The 22070-nt window shown below is 42.7% G+C and overlaps 1 protein-coding gene across 1 annotated transcript; it reads left to right on the top strand.

Annotated features, from left to right (window-relative positions):
- The first annotated feature begins 9812 nt into the window (after positions 1-9812).
- On the top strand, positions 9813-14093 carry ccn1l1 (cellular communication network factor 1, like 1). The gene is made up of 5 exons (XM_076283170.1): positions 9813-10137; positions 10786-10999; positions 11249-11623; positions 12351-12553; positions 12743-14093. Exons 1-5 carry the CDS (start codon positions 10063-10065, stop codon positions 13049-13051), a joined length of 1176 nt encoding a protein of 391 aa, XP_076139285.1. The 5' UTR covers positions 9813-10062; the 3' UTR covers positions 13052-14093.
- Positions 14094-22070: the final 7977 nt, after the last annotated feature.

Below are 22070 nucleotides of genomic sequence, written 5' to 3'. Positions count from 1 at the left end.
TGGAATTTTCTCATGAAGTCCCATCCGTGTGTTTCTATAAATGGCAACAGTGAGGCGTTGTGCTCTTCACACTCCAGTGGCACCCTTTATTATTTCAATTACAGCTTGATTGCGGTTAATGGCAAAGTATTTTCGTGACTTTCCTAACAGTGAGCCGCTTTTGCACGTAGACCATCACGCAGAGGTCTAAGACTGTTTCATGCATTGATGTGGTTGGCAATCAATGCATTATTTCAGTTTTGTTGTTGCATTTCTTTTTGTTTTTTAGGGATTATGGAAGAAAGAAAGATTGTGCAGCACATCTCAATGGGCCTACTAATTTGTTATCTTCATGTTACTATTTTGATATAGCTATTCGATATCTTAGCATGTTTAGTCAAGAATCTTCATCAATTAATACAGACTAACTATAATTTGCTATCTGCTGACTGAAGTGTCCAACTGTATTGGTCATTTTCTGAAGACATGGTTGCTTTGACAACACCAGGTGTCACTGCCTCCTCTTGAGTTGGAGGCCATGCAAATGATATTATTCACTCAAAATCATTGTGGCTTCAAGTCAGTATGTCTCTTACAATGTCGTGTGTGTGTGTGTGTGTGTGTGTGTGTGTGTGTGTGATCTGCATGGTTGTGGTTATGGTTATGGGATTTGGCAGACATCCCAATGATCCCAGCATAATAACTATACTGTGTTTTGTGTTGTATGCTATATGTGTCCCTTCTGCTCAGAGGGAATTTGGGTGGAGTAAATACGTATTTTCCATAGCGTACTCCCCAAATTAAAGCACTGTAAAAAAAAAAAAAGATTAATTGTCTTTTTATGTCTTTGCTGAAATAAAAAATGCATGTGTACTATATTTATGCTATTAGTATTTTTTTAGTGTTTCCATGTTGTCACATAATGAAATCATGCTAAATACACTTGTTTGCAGTTTATTGATGCTCATATTGTGTGTTACGTAGACATAGACGTAGAAAACGTCTTATTAGTTGGGAAAGTCTGTATGTAATAAACACAAGTTAGTGATATGTAGTTGTTATTAGATACGTTGTACACTCTCATGTGGTTGCATGAATCATTGTTTTCAATAATGTAGCCTATCTATATTTTTGATTACTATGAAGTAACGATACCATTCTGTTATTAGTCATTTGCTTTGTACCTCAATCACATTTTATTCAAATAAGGCATGTATTGCTCCTCTTCTCACAAATTTAGATAAAAAAAATTCTGCCATAGTTGAAGTGAATAAGCTTTATGCATCAAGTGAAGTCTTGGGTTAATGCAAAATGGATACAAATTTAGGCTTACACGTTGAAGTCACTAAACAATGACAGTGAAATGCTGTTGTAAGTGTATTCATAAATGAATATGTATTGTCATGACAGGGGGGACTAACTACTGGCTTGCGATTGATGCTGAAACTTTCATTATAGACCCTTTCAAGAGAGTTCCATTATCAGCATCATAGTTGGCCCCACAAGGATTCCGTTTTAACATTCCATATGTTATCTTAATGCAGAGGAAGTAGATTGGGAACCAAATAGAACGTTCAAGCATTGTTTTTGTTTTTATTGTTGAAAGGGTCTATAAGGCAGCAGCTGTTCTCTGTGGAGGGCATCAGCCCGACTTGAGTCTCTCAGCTGTCTGGTGAATATGGAAGAAAGGAACGAAAAACATTTCATCACTCCTGCATCTCACAGCACGTGCCCAGCTGCTTGGCACCGCCGTCAGCTTGAGCTTTCATCAAGACCACAATTCCGCACTGGTTAGAGTTTCCAGTAAAACATGAGCGGCAAAGTCCTGCAGCAAAGGCTGGCATATTTTGTTTTAATTCACCCCCCTCCCCACCCCTTTAGTGGCTGCTACTGGGCAGATGAAGTAAACTTTTCCCTCCTCAGCCCACACCAGAAGCACCCACAGCAAACCACTGAGGCGAGCCCCTTCTCTCCCAAGCGCTGCCAGCAAACTGTTAATTTCTGTGCAACACCAATAATCCACGACGTTCTCCTGTGATGTGTCTTAGGACCAAGGGAGGGAGCGTCTGTCTGAGTGGAGCAAAATAGCTCATTTATGATTGTCCCTAACACCACCTCCCCATGTTAACAAGCACTTAATTCCTTATTTATTCATTTCATCATGAGAACACAATGGGGTAGGCCCAGTTTGCCCTGTAAAAATGGCACAGGATTCCAATAAAAGAAACTTGTTATTAATCATCTAAACTAAATCTTTGATGGATATTTTGGTAATGTGATTAAAGGGCTTAAGAAAGGTAATGGAATTATGTAGACTAACCAATTAGGAAAATGGTCACAACAGACCTACAAATGTGTCTATGAGTGCAACAGAAAGAAAATCAAGACAGCATCATGTCTTGACATTCAATGCTGCAATGTTGATTGAACCTGTAAAGCTTTCTTTGTACCCAGTGGTCTGACTTTGCAGATACATTTTTCTAAAGTGATAGAGGAAGTCTGTGTTGCTTGGTCTCCTCTGCTTCCTCTGTCAGACCCAGAGACCAAGCACTGTGGAGACAGGAAGACCTGTCCATCGCCTAGTCTCAATACATATGCGCCGGAACAGGCAACACTGAGGACAGGAGAAATCATAAATAAGATCCGACACTGTCTGCATATTTGTCTGGACTTTTTTTGGAAATGGTAATTTTTCCAAATTTCAGGAAGTCACCTAAATGCCAGGACATCATGTGCAGACTGGGAGAACCAGACTAAATTAAACTTCTGGTCAGCTCGCCTCCCATCCTTAAACCAGACATCCGACATGATGGTTAAACAGCAAACACCGCAGGGAATTTGTGTTACAAGTTGTACATTTGAATGAAATCAGTAAACTGTTCCTTTAAATCAAACTGGATTCAGACACATCCATTAATGTTGCCTTTACTTCATAACTCCAGTCACCTGGTAACCTGGTGAAAAAAGTCCTCTCATTTAGTTCCCTCAGGTCAAGGTGTGCCTTCTTGTGAGGGATGATTAGAGATGACTAAGAGATCCATGGTAGTGTTAGTGTCTGTGCTGACACTGATGAGATTTCCCAATGTCTTTCTACATCTGCCTGGCATGTATCGCTCTTTCATGGCCACCTGGGATCAAGTAACATCTGCACCTGTGGAGCACCAGGTATAACGATGAGCTTAGCGGCCTTGATGTTTCCCGGCGACCAAGCTTCTCTTATTTACGCCGTGTTGCCAAGAAAAAGTGTTATGTCTGCCTGTGGCCCCGAATGCAAACACGTACACCACACAAACATCGTCCACTGCCAAACACTGGAGTGGCAGGCCGTGAAGGTCCCAAAAAACGTCTGATGAAAATCCAACCAATGAATATTCATCAACGTCGCTGTAGGTGACCTCCCACCGATGCCTCCGTTTATTAACCGTTTATAACGAGTACAGTACACGGGGACAGAGGTCCTGTTCTCCTGCTGTAAGTGGCAACGTTGACCTGAGGAGGAGGTGACGACATTTACAGGGCAGTTAGCAACGCGATGCTGTCAGGCGTGATGTCATTCACACCGTGGGCCTAGAGGCTCTGCCTTGGCAGCGGCCGCTCAGATCCTGTAGCGTGCCCGCGTCGTGCCCACCCTCCCACACTCCGCAAGGGCGGCAGTGAAAGATGCGTTCTCCTGCTGGCGAGAAATCGCGCACCACAAAGACGCCTTTGAGGGGAGCATGACCTCAAGGAAAAGTGGACGCGAGCACGAACAAACTGCCGCTTTCTACTGTAATTCCAGTCGCCTTTACCAGACAAGCCGGCCTCTGTGCTCGCATGGGCAGGGCTCCGGGCCCTTCTCTGCATGGCAAACAAACAAGAGGCTTGGTGCCCACCTGTACCCCCCACCTCTCCCCCATGCCAGCTTCTCATGTGTGCCCGTACCACCAAACTTACCTTCAGAGGAACAGGACCATTTTTTCCGACTTTGATCTCTTCTATATTCATAGGCACTTTGATGACAGTTTGAGCCTGATAGATACATCAAAGTCCAGTGGTAGTTTGGATGTTTTTTTTAACAGGCCATCAGTATGTTTACTGGTTCTAATTGGGTTACATTGTGGTAAATCACCTGTGTGTATGTCTGTGTTTGTGTGCCTCAGTGTGTGTTTCTGTGTGTGTGTGACTCTTGAGTCAGCCTATGATTCGGAATGGACGGGTTCCTCTGAGTTTATTGTAAACTTGTGGCACACCTCTCTGTCTGTCTGTACTCTGTGTAAACTAGACTATTGTGATCAGCCATGGCTGTAGCCACTTCTGTTCCACCTCTGTGACACCTAAGATGAAGACTGTTCTAATGCCTTCTAGCCTTTCCCCTTATAATTAGCTTTTACAGCCTTTAGATACCTCAATATTCTCCTGACAATCATGATGATAATCCTAATGTTGGCTGATCGTCCTAGACTGACCACCATGGGCTTTCTTTTCGTATGTGCAGGTTCCATATCTAAAAAACATCAAGCATAGCATTAGACATAGAGGCTTTGTCACCACAGAAGCATGATTTGGTATGATGTTGTATTAGGCCAATAGTATATGATCATTTTTGTGTGTGATTAAATAACTATATAAAAGCTTATGTTACCCCGCGATCGCTGCACTCCTCCAAGGAACGACGTCTGGCACTGCTGCCTCCACTCCCACGGCAATCCAGACTTTTTCCATCTGTGGTCCCCCAATGGTGGAACGATCTGCCAAGCTCCATCAGAGCAGGGGTGTCTCTCTCTATCTTCAAAAAAAAACATTTCTTGAAGACACAACTCATCCAAGATAACCTGTTCTCCTAGTGTTTCTAACAACCTTTTCCCCCTCCCACTCAACTTAACTCTCTTCTCTAACTTCTTCTCCATACTTCATGTGTAGGCACTCCCATCCTCTAGTACTAGTGATAGATACAGCGATAACTCTATAATTCTAGCTATATTCTCCTCTGCACTGTAGTTACTGTTATTCTAACGCTGTAGCCCTGTAGTTCAAAAGTTTGAATGTTAAAATGCTTAAATGTTAGCTTAAATTTTATTCTATTGCTGTAGTGTAGCTCTGTACCTTAAATCTAAAATGCTTTAATGTTAATACCCCTAAATTGTATTCCATTGCTGTAAGTTGCTTTGGACAAAATGTGTCTTAAATGTAAATGTGTAGCAATTGACCTCTTTGACCATTTCCTTGTGCTTGGGTAACATTAGAAATCCTGCATATGAAGAAATGTAGTCTCTCATCCAAGGCCCCACATGAGCAACTGATCCCATAGGAAAGGGGGATTTTTCTTGGACATGCCAAGCTGAAGTCTCACATCGGTTGCATGAACAGACTGCATAGTTGGCTCTACTCAATACCTAAGCTCTTACAGGTCTCAGTCCGGAATACACCTGGACATGCCTCGGCCGACAGATGAGGTCGTGCAAGTCCGGCTGAAGACAGAGAGAGGTACAGGGAAAATGCCGGCTCCTCTGTCATCACTTCCATTAAACATGGTGAAGGCATGCAAACTGCCGTCCATCTCCCCCTCCCCACACACGCCCAGTTGTCATGTCCCATGATGCAATGCTCAGTGATGATAAGTCTAAATGAGACTCATTGTGCGTCCACCTGGAGACCTCCTGACCCTGTTATTCGGGGTAGTAGAGGCCCCCTTGTTCCACTGTATGGAATCCATTCAGATGTCCATCCCCGCAGGCAAAACTAGGCCTGTACCTTTAATATCCATAGCAGGATTCTTGATATTAGATCTAATGAGATGGGAGGCTGTTTGAGAATTCTATGTTAGTAGCAGGCTTCACTCATTCTAAGAGCACTGGACCAAACGTATAAATGATCAGAAAGGAGAAAAGGCCGCTGGGGCTTTATGAGGCAAGCAGCAGTATTTCACCAAATGTATTCCACTATGGGTTGGATTGCACTGGATCATAGATTGCATTGCGCTTTTGTATGCACTTTTATTTGAACAGGAAATGTTTTCCTGTTTTTCTGGTCTCCTTTCAGAATAACCAATTGGAATTTCATCAGAATTTCACTCTAACATAGCTTCACTGTAAAGATATTAAGAAAAGACCAGAGATTGTGCTCCACTGAAAAAATCTGACATCAAGTAGGATGTTTTTGCTGACGGCTTTGCGTGTTGGGGAAACTGCAATTGCAAGTTGGTCCATCGAAGTGGGCGTGCAATTTACCGCATCTCTGCTGCAGTCCTACTATGCCCTTGTATTTCACTGCAACATGGCCCTCCGTCAGTTTGTCAACATAATTGCCGTGTGTCAAATGAGTGAAAACACAGTGTTTTAGTGTCTTTGGAGTGCACCGGTGGTAAATCTCCAGCAGAGAGAAGTGTGATGGCATGCCGGAGCAGCCGGAGTAAAGCAAATAGCCCCTCAGACAGGGGAAGGTCATGATGCATGGCCCCGTCAGGGGTGGGGGTGGTCGGGCCAGTGGGGGGTGGGGGGCTGAGTGTGTGAATACAGGACCTCCTTGTGTAGGCCGGACAGCACCTGAGCCCCTGCACCATCCTAAGGACGGGAATGCACACATACCTTCCAGTGCTAATACACACACACACACACACACACACACACACACACACACACACACACATAGTTACTATTGCACACAAGTGAAGGCCCGCACACAGATACACACACACACACATTCACTATATCACATGTGAATATGTACACATACACACACACACATTCAGTGTATCACACGTGTGAATATGTACACATACACACACACACATACATTCACTGTATCACACATGTGAATATGTACACATACACACACACATCCACTCCACTGACATAAAGCCTTGTTTATTCACATGCTCTTGTAAATATACTCCTGGCCTATTTCTGACATATGAACATGTTGTCCTCATAGTTTTGACACGCAAGAGTTAAGAGTACAGGCGCACACATGCTGCAGATTTGTTTGAGTTCCTGTTGAGTCTACCAAGAGTTGACAGTGCTGACATACCCAAGCCCTTTACACCAGGAAGCATATCTTCAGATTAGAGGGGGCAATAATCACCATTATATTTTTGAGAACTTTATTTGCCCAACAGTAATATTCCACTGGCATCTCTGGTATCTGCTGATGTTGTTCTAAACAGCGCCCAGGATTCCTCACATCTTTGTTCATTATGTGAAGAAAGTTTATTTGGTTTTGTTGGCACAATCCAAGCATATTTTCCACACCAGGACCTCTCTGAACAATATCATAAAAGTGAGCTGTTGTTGGTGAAAAGGATGTGTCTGTGTTTCGTTCTTTTTTTTTTTCTGAGTGAAAGCATTTCAGTGAGGGTACATATTTGAGAAGTTAATTTTGGCATCTGTGGTGAGGCTTTTTCCATCCTGGGGGTAAACTCTCCTGTCCAAGAATGTGTGTGTGTGTGTGTGTTTCCTCTGGTGATGTTAAATGCAAATGCTATAAATATACTGAGAGGTTCCTAAACAGCCTTACCTTCAAACAGAAGCTTGACATCGTCGCAGCAGAAAATGTCTGTGCCATTAGTATGTGTGTGTGTGTGTGTGTGTGTGTGTGTGTTTACTCTCAATGCGTTTTGCCATTTTAACCCCCATACAAATTGATTAAACTCAGCTGCAGTCTGTTTCTAAATGCAAACATATACACACATACACAGACTCACACACACACACTCAATTAAACACACTCACACACACAGAGAGAGACACACACACTTACTCAAACACAGTCACACACACAGACTCACACACACACACACACACACACAGACAGACTCATACATACACAGTGAGAGAGAGAGAGAGAGAGAGAGAGAGAGAGAGAAAGAGAGAGAGAATCTCTCTCACACACACACTTACTTAAAGACACTCACACACACACACACACACACACACACACACACACACTTACACAACCCTGCAAGGAGAGGGCTGAGTGCCTCATGAGAAATTTCCCGTAAATAAATGTTATTTCAATTTTCACAAACACTTCCTATATAAACAGCACCATGCTTCCCCTGCCTTCCCCCTGAATATCTGAGCACAACTTTACATGGGGTAGGTTTCATAACCAACTGGCTCACAAGCAGGGTGCCTTGTTTCTCAGGGCTTCTCTGTTTTGACATAAATCAAATCAGAGAGGGTTAAAGCGGATCAAAGATCTTTGATCAAATCATCAGGATGATGATGATCTCTTTCCATCACTGATTTTGTCCAGAAGAAAAAAGGCCACTATTTCACATACAGTAAACACACATACATTTGATGCATGTGAATTGAAATGCCATGAGTGTCTATTGACAACTACTGTAAGAACATGCCACCACTGGCTCATCTTCTCACAAGTTGTTTTATCTATAGAAATACAGTATGTATGGACAGTGGCTATAGTGAGGCCCAAAGATCTAAATGACAATTTCCCAACATTGTGGACCAAAGACTTCTATCTTTCTCTCTTCTCAACCACTGGCCAATCAATACTAAATTGTTTGAATCATCATGGTGGCTATCAAAGTCTTCAAAACATGCAGCTTGGTGAACAGTTCAAACAGTTCCACAATAACATCTGCTCATACTGTAAGCCATTAAAAGTAACGACTTAGGAACAAATGTCCAAAAAAGTCCAGGAAAAACAGAAGGCAAAACAGCAGCTCTGTCAGCTATCGGTGATATGTCTTCACTGTTAGTCCTCTTTACTCTCATGGAATGTTGATTTTTCCATTTGAATCAGGTGTCATGAATCAGATAGGATGACAGCATGCACTCTCTCTCTCTCTCTCTGTGTGTGTGTGTGTGTCTGTGTCTCACTCTCTTGTCCAGTGTGCTGGGCCCGTCAGCTATGTCCCACGTGTGTGTGATGTCCCGGCGTCTTGCGCTGGAAGGGGCCAGTCGGGCAGTGCCGCCTGCCCGCGCTGGTGAAAGGGAGCGCTCACGGCGAGAGGCAGGCCTCTGTGGTCAGACGGCTCTCCTGACTGAGACGTGTTAAATTGGGTTTCCGCCATTTCATAACACGCCGTGCCAGAACGCCGTCAGAACATCAGAGCTTCCTCTGGGCCCAGGTACAAACACCTTTACACACACACACACACACACACACACACACACACACATTTGATGTACTTGGACACAGAAACAGTCTCTCTCTCTCTCTTTCTCTCTCACACACACACACACACACACACACTTGACTTTTGAATTCTTTGTACATATGCAAGTGGGTGAAGATAAATGATGGATTTTCGGGGAAATGAATTACTGATAAAACAGTAAACAGAGTGTGGGAGAGAGAGATGCGCTTGATTCCTGGAAGATGACAATGGGAATGTTTTAAAGAAAAGCCTAGATGACATTTGACTAAAGCTGGATAGTTTGCTATGGCGTTGTTTACAACTATGCAGATGTCATGTCCGGAACAGATATTGGAAAACTTAACCAAATTTAATCTCTAAATTTCACAATCCCACCCAACTAAAGTCCTAATGTGTGAATCACCCAATTAGAGTTCAAAGAGCTGGATCACTTTGGTCCTTTTTGATCCTGACTCATCGTCTCATTTACAATCCACGCGTGCATACCTCCATAACTTCCGCTGGAATATTTTCCTCCTCTCTTCTCATCTCTCTACTGTTTGCCTGAAACGTCATTCGTCTGGCTCTGCTGTCTGGACTTCGTACGTTAGAAGCATAAACGTGTGTGTGTGTGTGCTTGTGTGTGTGTGTGTGTGTGTGTGTGTATGATGTCACAGGAGGGGTTGTCTAGACTCGGCTATAAGAGAGAGAGCACAGGAGAGATTCTCTGTATGAAGTTTCCCGAGCCGAGCCGAGCGGAGTTGAGTTGAGTTGAGTTGCTCTGAGCCGGCAGCACAAAGCATCTGAAGTGAGAGCTGCAGCGCACTGGCAGACGGCAGACAAACAGAGCAGGCGAGTCCCTCTGGATTGACTCGGTGTTTGACAGACAGGCAGAGTGAAATCTGAGAAGATAAACTCACTCGTGGGAAGCCTTCCCTTTGCTGAGAGCTGAAGAACTCAAACACTCTTTCCTAAACAGGAGAGCATCTGATTGCTAAGACATGTATTCCATAAGGATATCATTGGGACATACAAGCCTCTCCACGCTGGTGTTTCTAACCTGGGCTGCAGTTATGGTGAGTTTTTGTGATTTTTTTTTACAGTTTTTGTGGGTGGCAGATTTCTGCAAAAACATTAATATGTAGGGGTGAAGGGGCATTTATAGTAAGAAAGCCAAATAATTTAACTTTGTGAAAATATTTTAACAAAGAATCTGGCTGCGACTTAGCAATAGTTATAATAATAGTAGTAGTAAAAATAGTAATAGTGGTAATAGTGATCACAAATAGTGTACTTAGTAGTGTAATGATTATTTCTTTGAGTAACATTTTTGGAGGTGTAAGGATCCTTGAGAAGCAAATCCATTTACATTGGGAGATTCATTCATTTTGCAGTCACATTTGTCTTTGTGTGAATATGTGTCTGTGTGTGACTGCACCTATAAGAAAATATAGTATTTAACAAGTCTTTTATATTTATTTTGTTTGACTCTTCTCTCAAAAGTATATATTTCAAAGAGATAGACACATTTCATAAATTTGTTTATTTTTTTTCCCTGAGCCTATGCAAAAATAGATTACTAACATGGCTAGTAATATGAATTTGGAAACCAGTAAACTACTACAAATACCATCTATGACAGATTCCTTCGGACTCTTATTCCATTCTGTGTGAATGACACATTGTTCCCTCTCTCCCCTCCCATCCTCTTCCTCTACCCCCAGGTGCACTGCAGTTGCCCTGAGAAGTGCACCTGCCCCTCCCCTGCCCCCAAATGCCCACCGGGCATCAGCTCTGTGCTGGACGGTTGTGGCTGCTGTAAAGTGTGTGCCAGGCAGTTTAACCAGGACTGCAGCTCTAGCGAACCCTGCGATCACATCAAAGGTCTGCACTGCCACCTAGGGGCTGGAGGGGATCCTGACCGTGGTCTGTGTCGAGGTAAGTGTATGGCAACCTATGCCTTGTGTAAATGTCAGCATAGTACATTTAAGAATACTAGGATATGAGAAAATATTGATATTCTTATTGTATTATTATCATTATTACTACTATGTTTTTAAAAAGTAGTAGTAGCAGTAGCAATAATAGAAGTAGTAGCAATGCTTTAATTACCATCTCCGAAATTTAGACATATGAATAATCCATTTTCTCATTAACCCCTTCATCTCCCTCTCTATTGAACCCCAGCTGAAGCCCAGGGTCGGCCCTGTGAGCTGAACGGCCGCATCTACCAGCACGGCGAAGACTTCCAGCCCAGCTGTGAGCACCAGTGCAGCTGCATGGACGGTGTGGTGGGCTGCATGCCCCTGTGCCCGCACTCCATGCCCCTGCCAGGCTGGCACTGTTCCCGACCACGTCTCGCCAGGCTGCCAGGCCGCTGTTGCGAGGAGTGGGTCTGTGACGACGACAACCGCATCAGGGAAGAGGAGGAGGAGGAGGAGGAGGCTGCCAGGAGGCCGGACGAGCTGCATCCTGCCCTGCCTAGGCACCCCGATCTGGGCAGCAATGAGCTGCTGGTGGCCCCCACTCCCTGGGACTCCACTGCTGGAGCTCCAGAACAAGGTGCAGCCACAGAAGCAGCTTCACTATTTCTATTGAACGACTAACATTGAATTTAAAGGTGCTCTAAGCGATGTTGGGTAATGTAACATCACTTCTGTTAACGTTCAAACAAAACAGAGAGTTAGCTTGTCCCTCCCTCCCCATCCCTCCTGTGCAACTGAAACTCTCCTGATCGCGCATCTCGCCAGTGATTGGCTGGAAAAGTTTGTTACGTTTCATGGTCCAGGTTGGACTAGGTGGTTTTTGTTGCCGTTTTTGGAGCCTGGGCTGTCTACAGAGACCACGTTTTTTTTTTACAGTGTACTCAGGGGCAGGGCACAGGCAGCTAGCGGATGGTGTGGAGATGTTTGCCGTATGGGACAAAAAATGTTTTAGCTTAGAAACCACGTAACATCGCTTAGAGCACCTTTAAGATTGTTGGTGATTATTTGCAGTAAGATATTTTACACATCTATCGGTCTCTAAAACTTGACAGTGTAACAAATGTAGGGAATTGCCTTGTGACTGAATGAATCACTGTTGTTGCTCTGAAATATGACGAGAGCTGTAGTGACATGTTTTCTCAAAGGTGAATACTATGAATTGTGTGCAATGAAATGACCATAAAAGGAATTCTGTCAATCCAGTGAGGCATTTGCATCATTTCTATAATGGTAGTATACTGAAAAAATCTCCACATCTTGTGACTGACATTCTGTTCCATCTTCTTCCCCTTTCTGCCCCTCAGAGTGGATCTCCTCCACCCAATCACAAGCCCTCATGCCCACCAAGTGCTTCCTGCAAACCACTGATTGGTCTCCGTGCTCCGCCACCTGTGGGATGGGAGTGTCTAGTCGCGTAACCAATGACAACCCAGAGTGTCGGCTGGCCAGGGAGACACGCCTTTGTCAGATTCGCCAGTGTGACGCTGACATAATGCCACTACTCAAGGTACACCTCTAACCATGATAATCCTGCATTAGCATTATCAAATATTTATATAACAATACAACAACATATGTGCACTAACGACTGTCAATTCATTTGTTTAAATCTATTTACTGTCAATCAGTTAGGACAAGGTCAGTTTTGTCAGTACAATGTGTATTTATTGTACTTTTCCTTATCTGTGTCCCATAGAAAGGGAAGAAATGCCAGCGCACCACAAGGCCCAGAAAGCCTGTGGAGATCACCTTCGCCGGCTGCTCGACCACGCGGAGGTATCGGCCACGTTCGTGCGGCTCCTGCTCTGACGGGCGCTGTTGCGAGCCTTCTCAGACGCGCACTGTGCGGCTGCAGTTCCACTGCACTGACGGACGCAAAGACTTTGCGCGTAACGTCATGTGGATCCAGCGCTGCAGCTGCAGTCAGAGCTGCGAGCGCCGTGGCCTGGCGTCCTTCCCAGAATCCCTCAGTCTCCCTAATGACATCCACACCTACAGCCACTAACCCCTCGCTCTCCTCACACCGCCTGGCAGGCCATCAGGGTCAGTCGCTGCACAGGTTATTTCCTTTCCCTTGTACCTTTGCTACTGAGGCAAATGGCAACGGCCTTCATACTTCAGCCCTGACAATGTCTTCCATTTCATTGTAATGTTGGATCTGATGTGACTATGGCAGCACATTAATCTTATGTTTATCAAACTTTGGATGTAAACTAAAACAAGTGCTGTTTTGTGTAAAACCTCCACTCTGTGTGAATGGATGTATTTATAAGAGCAGGGAAGTTGGGACCCTGACAGGGGATGATGACACACCAAACCCTAATTTTTGTCAGTTGCATAAACATGCAGACTAAACAGACAGTAGAAGCTCTGGACCCAGTCTATCTGAAGAGACATTGTTTATTCAGTAGACACGTCGGGAGACAATGGCTGTCCTAATTTGACTATTTCCTTTTCCCCGACTTTTTGTTTTGTCTAGATTGTACCAGTGACTGATATGTTTCCTGGTCATTGGGCAACCTTAGTGGCAGGGAAAGTTCACGTTTTCACATAGGCCTTTCATGCAAGGGTTTACAAATCCTGTCCTTAAAACTCCCTGTACCACTTGACAGACAAGAGTAAAAATATCTTGCTTATATTTTTATACATAAAATTATTCACAGTCATGACCAAATCATAAGTTATTTTTCATAAAGTTGTTGGTTTTTGTTTATTTTATTGTATCCTGAAGCACACCTTGACATTTTAAAGTCATTCATAGTATTGTAAAAACTGTAAATATGTATTTATGTAGATGTACAGTGAATGTAAAAGTTTATCTTATATTATTGCTTTTGTACAGACTTCATTCATTATGGAGTGTCTCATTGTAAATACCACCTCATTGAGGTGAGCATTTGTGTATATTTATAAGTTTATACCAAATCGTCATTACTGATGTCTGTCAACACAATATGTTCTTACCTTTTTGTAAGTTTGTTACTGCTCTGACTAATACAAATAATAACTGAAAAGAAGGTTTGTCTCTTTCCATTAAGGATGAAAACATACGCACTATTTTAGTGAATTCAAATGGATTCCATTAAATAAAAATACACTTCATATACAAACAATTTCATTAGAGCTGCTTGGTTTTTTTGTCAGATATTCGATTTCTTCTTTCTGAAAAATCATCCATGCTGTGACTGGTTAAATATGTATTCTAATGTGTGTATGTGCGTGTGCGAGCATGTGTGTATAATATATGTCCAAAGAATAATACACATAATAACTACCAGCACACATATTAAACTGATGCAGACTATTTCAATAAGTTGCATTTTGACTGACAGTTTCACATTTTATATGATAGTAACAACACTATTATACTAACTACACAGAACGTGGTAAGTGCTTCGAGGGCCATAAAGAAACCTCACAGGGCCCCCTTCCCCCCTGCTTGGAGGCTGGCAATGGGACTGTGGCCTGGGTGAAGGCCCGCGTTCATGTAGCAGAGTGGGACTGTGGCCTGGGTGAAGGCCCACGTTCATGTAGCAGAGTGGGACTGTGGTCTGGGTGTGAAGGCCCGCGTTCCTGTAGCCCAGTGGCTTTGCACCCTTCCCCCAGGCCAGGCCTGGTTCGGGCAAACATCACAGCTGCCTCTCAAATATCACACGGCATCACAGACAAATTAAATCACCAGAGCCACAGTGCCGCAGCCTGCCCCTGGCATCCTCTCCGTGCAGGCCTTCTCCCATAATGCTCATGTCTCACTCTTCACTAACGCCCCCATGAATGAATGAATGAATGAATGAATGAATGAATGAATGGCTACACTCTGGCTACTGTTCTAAAGAACTTCTGAAGTGCTTCAGATGTGCTGAGGGGGATTTATCTCAGACGGGGAGTGCTCACCTGCTACATGGCATAAATACAACTGTATGCTGGTCAACTCGCCACACAGTGGGGCTACATGGTATAGATAAAATTGTATGCTGGTCAACTCACCACACAGTGACAGCCTGTTGGAGAAAGTGAATCACAGGTTGACTAACGGCTGTTGGTTTTCTCAGAGCCTCCCGTTTTTATTTCACAGTTGTTCGTTAGGCCAGTCTAACAGAGGTGTGTGTGTGTGTGTTGAGAGTCCAATATGTCCAATATTCCAATATGTGGTTTAATGTTCTGCATTTCTCATTAGTAGGTCACTTTGATACAAAAATTATGATTCTATGTAATGACTGTATGATATCTGTACTGTCCCTGTGTATATATGTGTGTGACTGTATTTAGAGATAAGAGCGGAAATATTATGACTTTGCAGTGTTTCACTGTTCTGCATGGCTGCGTCAGTAGCTATCTGCTCCGGATTGCCAGGTTGCCACTAATCAGAGTCTGATTCAGTGTAGGCCACGTGAGATGGGATGACCAACGCCATCTCCTGTCATCCTGGAAGGATACTTAAACCCTAACTATTTCCTTGTCTAGTTAGAGCAGCTGATGGATCTTTAGGTGAAGTAATGCTGCATCATTGTAAATAAACTCTGTTCCTGATTTTTCATACTATTGGTCTGACTGGGTCTCTATTAAATCTATGGTATCAAAATTACCATCACTGTGTGTGTGTGTGTGTGTGTGTGTGTGTGTGTGTGTGTGTGTCTACACTCATTTCACCAGCACTTCACCCAATAGAGGTTCATTTGAACCATTTTGGACATCCATAAGAGGATGTGATCCTGTCACGTTCAACTTTGAATGTTTGGAAAGCTCTGAGGTCTGGTCCCAGTTCTGGTAGTCAAAACATTTACAGAGGACTCTGAAGGCATCCTCCATTTGCACACTCTCACCACCACCCACTGTGAGCATCTCCACTGAGCAGCAATCCCTCACCGAAGGTGGTCTGATCCAATCACTTGGCAATCCTGACTGGATGCCATGCAGATTTCATTTGGCATTTGCGCACATCATAAATACCAAGTAAGCCTCGCAGTCCATGAGATTTGCCATCAGGAAATGCTCTAAGACATATTCTGCCAAAGTTTATTCAAAGCTGTTATTTGCTAAAAAAGCAAGTTGGTTCTTGGAAGTCACCCACGTGACTTTAAGCATGGTCTATTACAATGTCCCAACTTGTGACAGGATGCAACACTTGTGACAGGAGCCACATAAGCAACGTGTATCATCATCTTTCAATCAATTTTCATGGAATATGGTCATGGGATAGATAAACACACCTGTCCTTCCAACTAGCCCCTCGGCTGTATGCACTATGCAGTTCCTTATGGGGGGAGGGGGACATTCACAGTATGACATTGCCAACTATACCACCAGAAGACATGAGATTAAGGGATCATGAACAATTTTACACACATATGTTGCCATTCGATGCATCATACAGTACCAGAGTTAGCCATAAGCTAATTAAGGTGGCAGAGGTGCCACATTCATTGTTCTCGTTAAGTCGGTCAAGGCTTTGCCGTTTTGGTGCCACATCTCCTTCTAGCGATGAGGTCTTATGGACCCATATGGCGTGGGGGGGTGTGGGGGGTAATTTGGGAGGAAAGATGCCAATCAAAAACAATTTTGTGAAGATGTCAGGAAATGAACAGTGATGCAGCTACCAATGTGATCATTCTAGATCTGATCAAGCCAAATGCACATCAAACATATCTTACAGTTTAGCAATCCTGAGCTGATATAGTCAATAGTGCTACTCTAGAGGATAAATCCTGTTTCCCTCAGACACTCTGATGAATCATCAAAAACTGTATATAAATGTATATAAAATATATAAGATAATGGTTTTAGAAAATGCACTCTATTTTACATCTGAAGTCGCCTGGCAGTGCACAATTAGCCAATAGACATCAGACAGAATTCAACAAATGACCAGATAAACAGATGACACAAATCACACATGGTAACACATCACACATGGTAACACATCACACATGGTAACACATCACACATGGTAATACATCACACATGGTAACACATCACACATGGTAACACACACCCTGTTAGCACCATAAGGACTAAAAATTATAAAATAGAAATAGAAATAAGAAAAAAGAGAAAAAAATCTCTCCGACCAAGGCACTCTGTGAAATTAAAATGTCTTTATTACAACCTGGACATGTCCAAAAAGGACCTAAAAATGGCCACATGTTCAAACCTGGATATTCCATTGCCTTAAAATTCAAATCCAATAAGTTTCACACTGCAGCAACATTTTCAACAATCTATCCACCCACTCAATACGATGGACTTTTAAGGATGAAGGGTCGCTATAGTGTATTTCTCTATAGTGTCTGGCCATTGGATAATCTTCATTGTTGATCCATATTGCATATTTGTGTCTAGAAAATAGTTTTTTAATCTCCTCTTTGTTTTTAATCTCCTCTTTAAAGGGCACTGTAGGTGGTATACCACAAACTCAGAATTACAATTGATAAAGCCATTGGTTTTATATTCCTTTTGGGTTTTCAGATCAAGAAATGTCTTGCACTGAATGACACCCTCACAGTGTTTAAATGACCCGCTCTTATAAGTTCCCTGAGGTCTTTATGCAACTATGTTTTATCTTTTGAGCCTGGTATGTAACTCCTGACAAGTTTGTCTTTTATAGATGGTGCTTTTCTAAACACTGTCATAGGTGGATTTGGGAAAATAACACTTTACTTGACAGTATCGACCTAAGAGTGACATGACACTGTCATGAACACATGACACCGTCATGACACATGAACCCTAACTCTAACCCTAACTCTATCCCTAACCCTAAACCTACTCTAATCCTAACCCATAACAATCCTGTCAACTTGTTATGACAAAAACCAAATGACACTTAATGACAGAAGCATTATTTCATGAACATTTATGACTTGTTTATGACGCGTTCATGCCAGTGTCATTTCACTCTTATGTCGATACTGTCAAGTAAAGTGTAACCAAATTCCCTTTAGAAGTGGATCACTATTAATAATTTTCCAATTGCAGTGTTTCCCATACATTGACTTATTTGTGGCGGTCCACCACAATATCAACATTGACCACCACACAATGATTTTCCAGGTTGTACTAAATTGTGCTTAAATCTGGTTAGCATCATAACCACGCTGTGCTAATTTGTTAAAAACTGTTGCATTCAAGTTAATTCTGCAAACCTACCACCACAAATGGAATTCCATTCTCTGGGAAACACTGAATTGGACTTGATTATTTGTTTTATCCTGGAGGCACAGCGGCTGTTGTGTGATGAAGCATGGTCTGGGATTGTTTTTAACCCAATTTGTTTTCTTCTTTTACTTTAAGAGGTCAGACCGATTTCGAGAATGGGCCTTTACTATTGCATCGTCAATTAAAATTGGGCAATATCCCCTTTCATAAAATCTCAAGTTCATGTCTTTGACCAGCTTTTCAAAATCAGAGTCATTGCTGCAAATGCATTTTAATCGCTGAAACTGCCCAAAGGGAATGTTGCTTTTAAGTCCCTTGGCATGGAAACTGTTAGACCTGAGTAAAGTATTCCTGTCTGTTCTCTTTCTATATATTCTGGTTTGTAGAGAGCCACTCCCATCAATAGAAATAAATAAGTAAGTTAACAGATGTTTTGTAATAGTCAATTGACAACTTAATATTAGAATCTGTCGCATTGATATAATTATGGAATTGTTAGAGTTCACCCTCACTTCCTTGCCAAACTAAAAAGATGTCATCAATAACACGACTCCAAAAACACAATCTTATCACAAAATTGATTATTTAGCTGATTGTATATGAATGTTTCTTCCCAGTGACCCAAGAAAAGGTTTGCATAATTCGGTGCAAAACACGCCCCAATAGCTGTGCCTTTAAGCTGTCTATAAAAAGAGTCCTGAAAAAGAAAAACATTATTGTGTAAAGTCTATTCTGTCAGAGTGGGTAAAAATTGGTTGGGTGGTACACTATCAGACCGAAATGACAAATAATGCTGTAAAGCTAACAGGCCTTCCTGGTGTATAGAGATCAGTGTTTCCCACAGAATTGAATTCTATTTGTGGTGGTAGGTTTGCAGAATTAACTTGAATGCAACAGTTTTTAGCCAATTAGTGCAGCGTAGTTATGATGCTAACCAGATTTAAGCACAATTTAGTACAACCTGGAAAATCATTGTGTGGTGGTGGTCAATGTTGATATTGTGGTGGGCCGCCACAAATAAGTCAATGTATGGGAAGCACTGGAGAGGCTATATCTGAAACAGTCAGTAGAATTGTTAATATTCATCAGTTTGCATAAAACATCAGTGGTGTCTTCAATGAAAGACATTTTTAGGTCCTTTTTGGACACGTCCAAGTTGTAATAAAGACATTTTAATTTCACAGAGTGCCTTGGTCGGAGAGATTTTTTATCTTTTTTCTCATTTGAAAGTTAAACTACTAACCTTGGACCAAAGAGCAGTGTTGAGAGTTTTTAGTTTAGATTTAAAGCTACTGTACTACAGTCACAGCTCTTAATGCCATCTGGTAGCATTCCATTGTGTGGTGACTTTCAGACTGAGGCTGTCCAAAAGATGGGCTCATCTACTGTATCTGTTTAGACGGCTTTGTCTACTACTGCTCCGTCAACTGTGTAAGAGCCACTAGAATAGCTTCTGTACACAACTGTACTTTACACTTTCGCCAGCTTTCATAGCTATAGTTAGTTTCTCACCTGCTTTTGCATTTCCACAGCGTACAGTTTTAGTTCTACTCCATGACAATGCTGTGGAAGATCATTGATATATAAGCTGACAATAAGGGACCTAACACAGATCCTTGCATTACACCCATTGCGCACTCTATGTAGCTGGAGAATACACCCTTAACTTTCACACACTGAATCCTATTGGATAAGTACGATGCGCACTCTATGTAGCTGGAGAATACACCCTTAACTTTCACACACTGAATCCTATTGGATAAGTACGATGCGCACTCCATGTAGCTGGAGAATACACCCTTAACTTTCACACACTGAATCCTATTGGATAAGTACGATGCGCACTCCATGTAGCTGGAGAATACACCCTTAGCTTTCACACACTGAATCCTATTGGATAAGTATGATGCGCACTCTATGTAGCTGGAGAATACACCCTTAACTTTCACACACTGAATCCTATTGGATAAGTACGATGCGCACTCCATGTAGCTGGAGAATACACCCTTAACTTTCACACACTGAATCCTATTGGATAAGTACGATGCGCACTCTATGTAGCTGGAGAATACACCCTTAACTTTCACACACTGAATCCTATTGGATAAGTACGATGCGCACTCTATGTAGCTGGAGAATACACCCTTAACTTTCACACACTGAATCCTATTGGATAAGTACGATGCGCACTCTATGTAGCTGGAGAATACACCCTTAACTTTCACACACTGAATCCTATTGGATAAGTACGATGACATCCATACCAGTGCCTGCTGTTGGTGTCTGTAAATTGCATCCCTTTTATCAGTAATTAGAACGTTTACAACCAAACACAAATATGATGCCTTCACTGGCATTACATTAGTTGCACCATAATACTGGCTGCGTATTACCTACAGATGAACACCTTGCTGGAGGTTCGTGCGATTATCATGATATTAGGCTGGAAATCACACTGACATATTGACACATAACACACAGCAGCAGGAGGAGTACTATGTGCGTCAGAGGAAGGAGAGGATGTGGGTGGTGTGTGTGTGTGGGGGATGTGTGTGTGTGTGGGGGGGGGGGTTGTACAGTCCTGTGTGTGTGTGTGTGTGTGAGTCTGTGCCTGCGTATTTTTTCCGCCATAATGATTTTTCCGCTGGCTACTGCCTTGCTGGCGTGTACATTGGCCAGGGAGACAGACAGGAAGGCCCAGGTGAGGCCTGGCCTCACAGGCAGCTGAGACTTTCAGCACTGCTGTGACGGGGGAATAGCAGGAAATGTGCTGGATGCTGAGGGATAGCAGGTGATGTGAGGAGATGGACACACACGTGACACGTACGTAGATGCCCATGGACACACACACACACACATACTCTGGACAGTACACGGATATATATTTGAGCGTCGCTAAGGCTGTGCATATACAGCATATGCAGAAAAAAGCATATGCATGTCACACACACACACACACACACACACACACACACACTCACACACACACAACACACGCACGCACACTCACACATACAGGGATGGCTCCATGCTTTTGCCCAACAAAGTTTGTGACAGTGCATAATTAAGTTAGAACTCTTGCCATGGGAGATTTGACCTTTGCCAAACAATGGTATGACCCTAGCATTGGAGCTCTACTGATGTCTGACTGACCACATGCAAAGATGTGTGATGAAATCTTGCTGGTATCTGGAATTGTGTAAATGCTGCATTAGCAGTCTGAGTGTGAGCGCTGGATTGGTGGTGTGTCCACTACTAACCTGTTAGCCCCTGGGCTGCAGCATTTTCTTTTGCTCTCGAGAGGACCCTGATGCTTCTCTACCACTCTGGCTTTGACCTTGGATTCAGGACCAGCTTACAAGATGTTTTTTTGCCGAATTTCAGTTGCGTCATGGCTGTGAGAGGGTGCGTTCTCACTGTGGGTAAAATATCAATAGAGGTTACAGTGCTCTCTTCTGGAGAGATGGTGATATTACAACAATCTACTTAAGGAAGACAGAGACCAAGAGATGGCTTCTGTGAAATAACAATTAAACAACAAAAGAAGACATAAATTATGTCAACAGAACTGGTACACTAAAGAATATAAGCCATAGGCCTACATACAGTTCTCGTAATGCTGATAAGGCTTCCAGGCCTGATTATCTCTGTACTCAGTGACATTGCAGGTGTTTCTTCTGCATAAGCTGACTCTTGTGTGGCTGTGTACCTAACCCTGTATGAGACTGACAAGAATCTAAAAACAATGTTCTTGAAGTAAATATCTATTCACTGTGGTAAGCTGAGAACCAGTTTCTAGTTTCCAAAACTGATGAAGGACTCAGTACCAGGAAGAAAATGTCAATAAAACTGTTTTTAAGATTGTTCTG

The sequence above is a fragment of the Alosa pseudoharengus genome, unplaced genomic scaffold (assembly GCF_046254945.1).
Source record: "Alosa pseudoharengus isolate Yale_2024_CS ecotype anadromous, Long Island Sound unplaced genomic scaffold, YU_APseudo_1.1 YU_APseudo_1.1_scf_14, whole genome shotgun sequence".
NCBI lineage: Eukaryota > Metazoa > Chordata > Actinopteri > Clupeiformes > Clupeidae > Alosa > Alosa pseudoharengus.
This window is presented reverse-complemented; position numbering and strand designations above follow the sequence as displayed.